The sequence below is a fragment of the Marmota monax genome, unplaced genomic scaffold (assembly GCF_021218885.2).
Source record: "Marmota monax isolate L192 unplaced genomic scaffold, Marmota_monax_Labrador192_F-V1.1 WCK01_AAM20220418_F8-fsc00079, whole genome shotgun sequence".
NCBI lineage: Eukaryota > Metazoa > Chordata > Mammalia > Rodentia > Sciuridae > Marmota > Marmota monax.
The window spans coordinates 7296909-7309642 of record NW_026694099.1 but is presented as its reverse complement, the minus strand read 5'-3'; the positions used below and the strand labels follow the sequence as shown (position 1 = coordinate 7309642).

Below are 12734 nucleotides of genomic sequence, written 5' to 3'. Positions count from 1 at the left end.
TGCCTATGGCTATTGCCTCTTATAGCTCTTTATCAACTGCAAGCAGACATGACTAAGCATTCAATGGTTGCTGTTCCTTATAGCCAGCAACTTAATGAGTCCCAGCATGTCCCAGCATGTCTATGGCAGATGCTCCCTACACCTTGCATAATTATTTGCGGGCCCATTCAATTTCTTTTTCAATGTTACTGTTTCTACAGCTTCCGCCACCTTTGAAGACTTTCAGATTCGTCCCCATGCTCTCTTTGTTCATTCATACAGAGCTCCAGCCTTCTGTGATCACTGCGGAGAAATGCTGTGGGGGCTGGTGCGTCAAGGCCTTAAATGTGAAGGTAATTTGTTTTCTTTCCCCACCAAGTTGAATGCATGCTAGAGCTGTCTTCTTATGCTGTGCCCTCTACAATAGTGTCTTCTGTCCCTCAGAAGTGTTCTCCAAATATTTTGGGGGTAAATGAAGTCTGTTTTGTTCATTTTTTAAAACAATATCCTGTCTTTAATATAGCTGGCCCAATCTGGGAACATCTTTCCCCCTGTATGGTGTGGAAACATTTTTTCCCTATGTTTTATTGGGTCTTTTAGCAACAGACTAAAATAAAATTTGCATGTTAAGGAAGCCAAAAATTGGAATAGCCGACATTGAAATGAGCAGAGATTCAGAATTTTAACCAAACTGTGCAAGGTCACCCTGCTATCAAATTGGATAGATTGGAACTAAAACCTGAGTTCTTATACCAGTGCTCAGTTTTATCGTACTCTGTGGAAAGAACTTCTTGAACTAGACAGTTCAGAGTAACTGGATACCATGATAACATCTTAATACCTTAACCACTCATCCTCTGTTTCCTGTGGATTGGGGAGGATAGAGCTTTTTGAACCTTGGCCAATATGACCAAGGCTTTGAGATTTTACATAAAAATAAATGCTCCACAGCTATTTAAATTTTGTCTGTGAGGAGGGAAGTTCAGACAGTGATCTAGAAGAAACTATCCAAAGTGTGTTTTGTGAAAAATTGTCTGCCTGCTGTGTGATATGTGGAAAATTCTGAGTCATGGATGCCAGCTGCATGGGGAATATGAATAGAAGAAATATTGAAAGGAAAATGATACTTCCCTTAGTGGGAAAATATGCTTCCAATTATCAATCACCCACCATGTGGAAACCAGCATGTGAAGCATTTTACATATTTTCTTAATAATTCTACAAGGCAGTTATTATTATCTCCATTTCACAGACAGTGAAATTGAGGTGAAGTAATTTGTTCAAGGTCAGGTAGAAAAAAGCAAGTTATAGAACTAAAGTGCAAATCATTGTAGTCCCAAAATTATAATATATTGTGATTAATTTTCCCTCTATGTGTCCACCCGCTTTTGAACTTGGGGCAGGCAGCTTAAAGGGGCTGAGATAATCAACTCTCAGTATTGATGCTGGATTTCTCAATGTTCAGATTCATTATATTGCAAAACATTAAAAAATGATAGGCAGGGGAGTTGCTGATCTTGTCCAATAAAATCAGAATTCACAGTCCATTCACAAATTGGGGAGAAAAATCAGAAGTCTCAGAAGAAAATCTGAATTTCTAAGTAGCATTAAGAAAAACAGAAGCTGCACTATTTTGATAAATTCCTAATTCACAACTAATGGAACAGCTTTTAATTTATAGTTGAACAAAAGCTATTTTTATTTTTTCTTTCCAGGATGTGGTCTGAATTACCATAAGAGATGTGCATTTAAAATTCCCAACAATTGCAGTGGTGTGAGGCGGAGAAGGCTCTCAAATGTTTCCCTCACTGGGCTCAGCACCATCCGCACATCCTCTGCTGAGCTCTCTACCAGTGCCCCTGATGAGCCCCTTCTGGTATGTCCTCCTGTTTATCCATTTCCCCATTTACAAGAGAAATCTGTGGGACATTGTGATAACAGTGTCAATCCAAGACAGTGTGCTGGGAGGGAGGACACAGCCAGGGTGTTAATGGCTCTGTTTCTTCAGGGCCTGTGCTGTAGATTGGTCAATGCTTCATGAAATAGCCAACAGCTTGGAGTTTGCTTTTATCTGAGTTTAGTGAAATTATAAAATATGTGAGGTTTCATCATGGTCATAGGGCCAGAGCAGCATGAACTAATGTGTTAATGTTTGAAAACATACTTTGTCAAAATTTGGAAACCAGAGATGAAAGATGTTCTTCTCTATAGGTTATTCATTTGTGGCATAGCTGAATGTTAATTTTGGGAGAAAATTTGAAATTTGCTTTTATGAAAACATTAAAGTCTTATTGCTTGGCATTACTAGTATATGTGTGAGTTTAAACAGACACTGGTTGACACATTCTCTGAGAAAAATAGCACTTAATAGTTTATATATTTCTGTTAGCTCTAAAATATCTTAGGGATATAGCTTAAGTATTCTTTTTTAAATTTGTTTTAATTAGTTACACATGACAGTTCAATGACCTTGACATATCATACATTTGAATCAGATAGGATATAATTTAAGAAAGTTAAATTTAGATTTTCTAGGCATTCAAAACAAAATAAAATTTTTGATTATTACATTAATTATTTAAAACAAAACACATTATTCTGAAATGAGGTAATGGTTTAAGGCTTTAAATTTCCCAAATTTACTTCCCCTGTCCCCCAATGGATATTACAAGAACTTATTAAAATTGTAAAAATCAGAGAGAAAAAAATTAAAAATTACTAAAACATGTAGCTTTTAGCTTAAGTCTCTCTTGAAGTTAAGAGAGGGAATAAATTTTGAAGACATCTATAAGAAATTGTATGAATTGCTTCATTGTGTGGAAAATATTTTATTCTGATCCTTATATCACTTAGATTTTATTGTAGAACAAACTGGATATTTTTAAATGAATGCTTATTTTTGTCCAGAGAAAAACTACATATCCTTGGCTTTGTTGGTGGAAGCCTTCTTTAAGTGAACCTATTTAAGTGACCCTTCTTTAAGTGAACCTATTCTGGGAAGATGGGTATCAAATCCCACCAATAGTCAGAAGAATATATTTTTGTAGTTATTCAGAATGTATGTATTATATATTATTCTATAAATTTTTGTTAATTGGAAGAAATAATATCCTGTCTAAAAGAATTATATCAAAATTTATTTTTCATAATAGCTGTCATTTTACCTTCCCAGATCAGAAGTTCTCTGAGTTTGAATTTCGCAAGTGATGATTTTCCAATTTACAGCAGTTAATTTTTCTTTTAAATTTAGTCCTGGAGAGTTATAATGTATAAGATAGACATTTTAAAACAAGTTAATGAAACAAAATTGAAAACTAATTATGTCTTTTTTTTTTTATTTTACCAAGAAATTTTTTTAAAATTAAAACCTTATAAGAAATCTGAAGCTCTAGTCTTCATTATCAGAATAGATTAAAATCTAGATAATTAATGCTAAGTATCATTTCTTTTTATCCTATCTCAGTTCTACAGTATATGTGCCTGTACACACATGCATATATACACATTTATATATACACATGTGCTTGTGTATACAAGTACTTCAGACATCAAATGTCTGTAATTTAGGTTTTATAGGTGTAAATTGACTAATAATCAAATCAAAATGTATAAGTATAAATATATAATTTATATGTAAATGTAATTTAGGTTATGTAACTATCATCTTTAAGACAAATTTTTGTATCTTCAAATTAAATTATATAATTGCTTTATTTAACCAAATTAAATAATTATTTAATTATTTGAATTACTTGATTACAAGCTCTATTTTACATAAAATGATGAAATTCATTAGTGTTTCACTGATGAATGAAAAATTTTTGAAATAGAATGCTTAAAATGTATTTTTAAAAATCAGATTTTAAGCATTTTGTCAAATACTTGTAAAGTTGTGATAAAATTAGATTTTTTATGATGTGAGGAACTGCTGAGGCTATGATACTTTGAAAAATACTGGTATCATAAGCTTGTATAAAATGTCTTTTATGTAAACTTTAAATGAGAAAATGCTCTTGGAAATGTTTGGGACACTCTTGACATATTGGCTCTTAAACTAATGTTTTACATGCATCAAAGCCTTTTGGGCCCTATGGAGTATCTAAGTATCTTTTTTATATAATTTCCAAGAAAGTAGGAAACACTGAGTGTGACACCTATTTTCCTATTACCTTTGTTCCCATTATTTCTTGGGTACTTTCTGTAGGGACAAAACCACCCTGTTGTCTATCCAGGCATGCTTGGAGTACAATGAATATGTCCTGATTTCAGCCCTAATGAAGATGTAAGTGGCCACTAACTATAGTCTAAAAGTTGTTGTAGTGCATGTCTGGTAAGAGGTAATATTATGGCAATAGTAAAATCTTTGACTCTCTATATACTAAATAATATTTTCATTTCTGAAAAAGATGATGACTTATTTTGAAGATTAGTATTTCTCATTAATGCTGGTAGGCCATCAGTTGTTTAAGACTGATAAGTGTGTAAATTCTTTCTCAACTATAAGAAATGAAATTTTCTGACATAATTGCCTATATTGACTATAAAATCTATTTTACATATGGAGTAAGACATTGTTATTTTATTAATTTATCCAATTTTGGCACATAAATTGAATCTCAGATTTCTATAATGCTAAGATAGAAAAACTATAACATAGATCATATGACAAGCTTTATCTGTCATCAACTTTAGCAGTAAACTGTATCCTTTATGGAAACCATAAAGCAATCCATCTTCTAAGGAAATCCAAAATTTAGTCAATTTATCATATAACAGCTCTTTGGGAATGTAATTCTTTTTGTAAAAATCACCAGTATTAGAAGGAAACAAAAGAAAATCTCAATACATCCTTAAGGAAGATACACTAATATAGTATACCTTTATTTTTAGGTATACTTATCAAGATTATTATCAATTTTATGAATGGGACATCTGTAGAAGTAGGGATTAAATGATCCTATCTTTTCTCTTTGCTTTAGCCATCTTTTTAATTTTTACTTCCATAATTCCTGTAATATTTAAAAAGAATGAAAACCAATTGAGAATAAGCTTTTGAGATTTAATCTTAGGCAAAATGTTCAGAACCTGATGCAGAACTTTTGCCTCTAGTATAAAGGAAAATCGTATATCACATCTATTGTCCCAACAGTAACGATAATAAAATATGACAGGACAGAACAAAAAACTATTAAAAGGAAAGTAAGAGCAACCAAAGCAATCAGGATTTGATGGACCAGTCACAGAAAAGCCAACATACAGGGCAGCCTCCCACAATGAATTATCCAGCTTTAACTGTCAATAATGCTGTGTTGTAGAACACAATTGGAGGATTGCCAAACATAAAGCCACACTAAGACAAGGTAGTATGACATAAAGTTCCAGTATAAAGTGCTGAGTCAATGTGGTATAAAATGGGGACAAAAAAATTAACCAGTGAAATAGAATCCAGAACCAGCATGCACATTCTGGCCAACTGATTTATACCTGGGGTAGAACTGCTATTAGATGAGGATGGTCTTTTCAACAAATATTTAGGACCAATTAGATTTGTACATGGAAAATGTGAATGTTTATGCCTACTTTATTATATAACAAAATCAATTCTAGATTGACAGGAAACAATAGGAGAATAAATCAAGACGTTAGAATAGAAATATCCTTTTTAAACAGGATTAAATAGCTGAAAACAAAGGAAAAAGTTTAATTGGGTATCATTAAAAATTAAGAATTAATTTAATCAAAATAATATTAGGAGAGTGGAAAAGCAAATATAGCATTTCTCATGCTGTACTTGCTCATTTCCAGAGTGTATAAAAAACATTTACAGAAAAGTTGCAAGGCAGCCTATCCCATTGAAAATGTAGCAAAATACTTCAACAGCACTTTACAGGGGAAAATAGACAATAAATATAAAAATGTGATTGACATCATTAGTTATTGAGGAATTAAAGTTAAGTCTATAATGAAATTGGATCACACCAGAATATCTAACATTGAAAAAAACAATAACAAGTATTGGTAAAGATGCAGAGCAACTGAAATTTATACAGAGTACTCCTGGGAATGTAAATGGTCTCAACAACTTTGGAAAACTGGCTGTCAGTTTTCTTCTTAAGCTGTACATAAACATACCATGTGACTCAGCAGTTCCACCTTTAGGCACATATGTTTAAGAGAAATGTATGTCATAGACAGATGCACAGAAAGACATGTCACAAACATGGTTTTAACATCTTTGTTCATAATAGCTAAAAACTGGAAACAAACTGGTATAGTCATACGATGGAATATATGGATGATAGAGCAGTGAAATTAATGAATTAGTGATTCACTCAACTGCATGGATGAATATCACAAAATAATATTTAAAGAAAGGAGTCACACACAAATGAGTACATACTTAGGAATTCAATGGATGAGATTCAAACCACACAAAACTAATTAATTTTGAAACACATCAGAATTATGGTTCCTCTTAGGGAGTGCCAACTGGGAGGTTTCAGAAGTGAGCCATCTAGGAGGCTAGAATTATGCTCCATCTTGATCTAGGAAGAGGTTACATGGGTGTGTATATGTGCAAAACCTCATCAAGCTTTATGCCTAGAACTTTATATATTTTAAATGAAATACACCTCAACAATATTATTTTACAATAATAATACCAGTGGTTATCCAAATAGCAAATTATAAAGTCATCAGGGTTCTCCACGGCAGGTCATGTGAACAAAGAATGAAATGTCACATCAGAAAAACTAATTAAGTTCTGAGATTCCTTTCAGTGAATTAAAAGAAAATGGAGTTCTAAAACTGATATTATTCAGTAATCAGGAATGAAGTCTTTCAGTGCTAAATCAAAAGTAATGTGCAACAGCTTTCTGAAATATGTAGACTTTACATTGTTTTCCACAGTAGTTTTCACCACAGATGTTGCACTGTAATTCATATGATTTTTCTTGAAGGGAAAAACAAAACAACTATTGCATAATATTACAGCTACCTACTAGTGGAATAGGTGGCTCTCTTTTCCTTGATGATCTATGGACATATCTGGTGATTCTAATTTGGTAGCCAGATAAAAAGAGGATTGTTTATTTGTAAATAAATAACAGTCCCATAAAACATTCTGGAAACAAACAAATCTTGGTCAAATGAGATTGGGAAATGCCTCTTGGTCAGTCAGCTAATATACACCACTGCAGTTATTGAGCATAGTTGAAGGAAGTATATGAGTTGGCATAATCTAAGCTGGCTTGCAGTTGTGAAATCAGTGTTCCTATGCTGACTCAAGTATGGAATCCTTGTGGCTCATAAAATCTATGAATATCTTGTGGGAAAAATGCACCTTGGGAAATGATAATTTAGAGAAACCAATGAATTAACGCATATTGGATAGTCCATTGTCACCCACAATGAGATAAATATAAATAGCCCTTAGCTGAAGGTGAATTCTGACAAAAACCCAGAGTAAATAGGACTTCAGGGATACTCATTGGTGGAAAATCCTGAGCTTTGTATACTAGATATGTAGATAGCAAGGATATTCTTTGTTTTGGAAATTGAGAAACTGGATTGGTTTCTGTCCTATAAGAATATCTGTGTTTTAAATGTTTCTCAAAGGTCAAGTTTGGGTCTGTATTCAAATCTTTAGTTTTTGCCTTCGAGTTCTGCATATGCTTTCTGTCAATTCAAAAACATTTGCAAATAGTACTGGATAACAATTAACTTCGGCAGAACCTCACTCTAAATGTACACAACTCTCAAAGTCTTAACAAAATGGGTTAGCTGTAGATTACAAATAAGTACATAGGGATTCAGAAAACAAATAATAAAGTTTTTCTGAATGCACAGTAATTTACTCAACACTGGAAAAATCACTGATTGCAAAACATTATGCATTTTTTAAAGAAAAAAAATCAACCATATTTTAGTTTTGATTTGGTTTCTGGTTATCAGATAGAGTTGCTGAAAAAGTTTGAGAAAACAAAGATAAAAAAGGAATATATTCAATATAAATCACCATGTAAGTGCTGTCTACTTATTCAAGCTTTGTCTTCTACTTTCTCCTCTTGAAAAACATTCTGAGTAATCTTTTACCTTTGGATTACATTTCAACTTTGAATGAAATCAGACAGAAAACAAGAACTCTAAAATGAGCAGAGAATACACTGTAGACATATTTATCTTAACTAAAACTCTTACTACTGGACTTCCCAAACCACTAACTGATAATGATTATTCATCAGCTTATTCTTGCCTGCAGGCAGATAAAAACTATGTCACATTTGATTACTTTGATGACCTTTTTCTTTCTTTTCCCATTGAGAGGATGGATTATTGTGCAGAAAACCTAATCTTTCACTTAAAGGTCAAAAATGCTTCATTCTGAATATAATTTACTTTGAAGAAGGTGTAAGAACCATCTTTCATCACTGAGACCATATCAAGTCTTTTTTTTTAAACCTCTACCAGCTCACAACAGCAGTGCTTTTGCAATTAATGAGTTAGTATCAATAGTTTCTTTTAAACTTTAAAAATACTTTTCAACTTAGATGCTGTGTGGACACGAAGAGTGTGTAGTATAATGTTTTGCTTTTCCTTGAAAATTCACCTATATCAAACATTATTGAATAGTATGCATTGCTTTCTTTCAATAACATTGTTTTCTGTCTTTCTCTCCCTTTATTCTGCACCTTTTCTCTTACAACTTCATATTTAAGTCTCCTGTGAGTCCTGGCTTTGAGGTAGGTACTAAGCTACCTGGCACTAGGAATATGCATCACAGTCTTATCAAATTAACATTAAAATATTATATTGCTGTCTGCATTGACTCAATGAGAATAATGTGGTCAGAGTTTAGCTCAGAATTCAACCCATTGAACTCTAGAACACCATAGGTTTTGTTTTTTTGTCTTTGCTTTATTCTTTAACTTTGCATTGTCCTCGGGAAAAGAAAGAGCAATGCAGTCATTGGAGTAATAGAATTAAGTTTTTTTAGGTCAAATTTTGCTCTCTCATTATGTAACTACATATCATGCATGAATGTCTTTTCTGTGAAAATGAACAAATGAGAATAAAGCAGAATACAGTAAACTTTCACAATATTAACTGAAACTCATGCATTTTGGAACTGTGTCCTGATCCCAGATACCACAGAACCATGCAAGTCGGGATACTATCCCCAAATGCGTGGGGGTCTTGGTTGGCACAGTAAGAGGAGAAACGAGGACTGTCTGACGATCAATATAACTGCCAGTTACGGTTTCTAATTTAGTTTCTTTTGAAAGAAAGGATATTCTAGTTCTTATGTATTGTGATGATCTATTAACTATTCTTGTGCAAGTGGAAATATGAAGCTCCTAATCCAAAAAGAAATTAAACATGGATAAGACACAAATTGATTTCAAAAATATTTTAACTGCTCCCCTCTCCAGAAAAGAAAGCTGATCTTTTATCTCTCTTAAGCAATTAGTAACTTAAATGTTGAGGAAAGGCATTTAGGTTAACTATTAAAGCAGAGCCCATAACACTGCTCTTCCCTGATGACTTGTTTTGATCAGTTAGCTGGTAAATGTCCAATTCCTTATTTTAGTATTTGTGGCCAATTGAGGGTTGACATACTGTTGCTTTCCCTTAAGAAAATATAAATTTCAAATATTGTTACTAGTTCCCATTCTTAGATGGTCTTATTATGGTAATTCTAACAGAACATGTTCTGGTTTAAATAAAACTGATGATTCATTTATAATTTCTAAGCTAAGAAATTAAGAAATTTGTCTCAATAATATTAAATTCATATTCTGGAAAAATTATCCTTATTTAAAAGGTGCCCCACTTAGAAAATTCCAGTGAGAAAACTAGGTAAGTGTAATTTTTTTTATATTCTTATAAGTTTGTTTTTATAGTGGTTCCCAGACATAATTTTCAATGTAAATTCGTATCTTTCCCATTAAATATTCCTTTGGACATGAAGCTAAAGAAGGACAGGAACCATTTTTCACTTCCTTCTCCTTCTCCTACTTTGCAATCAAAAACAGACTGTGAAAAGTAGAAATAAAGAGTAGTCCCATTTTCATTGGAAGTTATACAAGATAAAAGCAGCCAGGCCTGCATATGAGTGCTCCTGTTGAAGTTAAGATGCATTTTCTACATAGGTTATTTTTCTTGAACTTCATTTATATCTAATTTTTGAAGAAGATAACAATTTTAATAAATGTCTTCGAGGAAAATGATGCGTAAGGTTTAACCAAATTTCCTTCGGGGAAATACTTTAGAGATACTTGTGTAAATATCAGGATTATTATACAAGCCTGGCCATTGCTCCATGATCAGCATGTCCTAGTCAATTAACCCTTCTAACTCTGAAAACCCGTGATGCAGAAGTAGTCAAAAACAGATAAGTTATTTATTCACTGGGAGCTTGCATAGATAATCTATCAAGAAATCAGTTTTGCTTGTCTTTGTGAAAGCTTCCTAATATGATATCACAATGATATACATTAGTTTACTTAATCATTTTTCCTATTGCTTAGATTGTTTCCATTTAAAAAAATTTAAACGCTGCTGAAATAAGTATACTCACTGTATTTTTGCATATTTGTGAAAATATTAAAAGTTTTCATTAAGAATTTGTTGATGGGAGCTGAGGGTGTGGCTCAGCGGTAGAGCATTCGCCTAGCATGTGCGAGGCCCTGGGTTCGACCCCAGCACCACATAAAAGTAAATAAAATAAGGATATTGCATCTAACTACAACTAAAAATAAATATTAAAAAGAGAATTTTTGAATGACTTGGTAGGTTATATTATTCAAAGCTAAGTGGTTTGTATACCTTGTTAATAAATAGTTCTTCAAAAAGTTGTAGAAGTTTTACATTTATAACTCTGCTGGCAGCATTGCAAGAAGAGTTTCCATTTCCCTGTACTCTTCCCAACCACTGGTTTTACCAATAGTTTAAAAGATCCTTTTTTTTTCTCAAGAAAATATCATTCTTCTCTGTCTTCAAATGTTTTAAAATGTCATTCAGGATCCATCTACTAATATAACTTTGAGGTTTCAGGGCTCTACAGAGAACTTATTTTTAGTGCAGTTCAGTGCTCCTAACCTGCTTATTTCTAACATTCACAATATTACACAGATTGTTAGGATATGAATTGAACTGTTCATTCTACATGCTTTCCTTATGTCTACTAGTTCATATAATCACTTTTTGCGTCCTTTTGGTTTGTGAGATTTAGACAACATGAACTTTAACTTTTTTATGTCAGGATATATATTTTGTAAATAACAATTTGCCATGAACTGTGTTTCTATAAAGATTTACTTTATTTTAAATATTATACTAAAAGAAACTCTTGGGTGCATGCTTTTATACAAAATCTGTCCTAAAACTGACTCATTCATTTTCTGTATTCATTTATTTAAAAATAAACACCAGTATCACATTATCCATCTATCATTGGATATGATCCTGATGCACTTTATAATGGTCAACATTGATTCTTTTCAAATGAGCAAGTAATGAAAAGAGAAGCTGTTCCTAATCCTGAGTGGAACTATGATGATATTTCTGCCCATATTTTTCAGAACATTTTCCAGTGTAGCAAAAGTCTATCGAAGTTCAGACTCTGTTCCTCTTGTGTTGTGGAGTTCCAGGAATCCTGGTGATTCATCTAAATTAAAACATCAGTTTTCCATTTAAATATGCACCATGACACCATGTCTAAGGCTGCCAGATACTGCAAGATTTCTTTTTATGATTGTATTAAATTCAACCCTGAGTACTGTACACTTTCAGTAAGGAAATATGTCCAAGAAATTCCTTTACCAGCACTTCCCTACCGCCTGACTAACAAGTATGAGCAGTACTGAATTTGTGGGAGAGGAGCCCTTCTGTAAAATTAATAAGATTGGGAGGTCTGCTGTGATATGCTGTGACCTGATCTCAAGCAACAGGTCTGGCAGTTAATGTACATACATTTTTAACTTATACTCTTCACAAAAATTTCCTTATATACAAATAAAAATATGAACATGAACCTCACTTGGGTGTGAACATCACACACTACTTGTCCACACTTAGAAAATACATAGGTTTAAGGAACATCTGAATCTTTGAATAAAGTCTCTAAAGGGTCCACACATCCTGCAAGCAGGTTCCAGGGCCTCATAACACTCCCACAAGACACAAAACAGAGCCGGCCCTTGCTGAGCTCTCACTGATGCCCTAATGTCTTGCCAGATCCAGTTGGATTTAAACCCTTTAATTCTTGACTAGGTATATTGAGCTCCTAGCTCAATACTAGAAAACAAAGGTTACTCATGTCCACTTTGAGAGTTTCTATGCCTTCAGAAATATATATACCCAGAAAAATTAAGAGAGAATGGAAAACTAGAATTTGTATTTATAATTTAGATTTCTAGAAATCAGGAATAACTTGACTGCTAAAATAATTTTTGTGTTCTCAGAAATATTTAGCTATATTAATTTTACACAATTTGTTAGAAATAGTTGTCTGATATATGGCTCAATTTGATCAGATTATTTCTCTCTCCCTTCTCAAGAAAAGGGGAGGTATTTATTTATCCTTTTAAGAATAAATATTGTGAAATGCAAGATGAGACAAAATTTAGAAGAATGAATCAAGATACGATTTTCTTGAAGTAGCCCAATTTTTGGTGACATCTCTTTTTTTGTAGCCTTGCTCTGAAAATATCACTGAGTCATAGAATTTCATTAAATTGGTGTTTTCCTGTATT

The 12734-nt window shown here is 32.8% G+C and overlaps 1 protein-coding gene across 3 annotated transcripts in view; it reads left to right on the top strand.

Moving 5' to 3' along the window:
- The window catches only part of Prkd1 (protein kinase D1), a 326804-nt gene that overhangs the window by 250964 nt on the left and 63106 nt on the right, over positions 1-12734 (top strand). For 2 of the 3 annotated variants that reach the window (XM_058585839.1, XM_058585840.1), the window contains 3 exons: positions 201-332; positions 1695-1855; positions 8697-8720. In XM_058585839.1, coding sequence (XP_058441822.1) covers positions 201-332; positions 1695-1855; positions 8697-8720 — 317 coding nt within the window. The remainder of the gene's footprint in view (positions 1-200; positions 333-1694; positions 1856-8696; positions 8721-12734) is intronic. The other variant, XM_046465232.2, reaches the window with a different exon arrangement.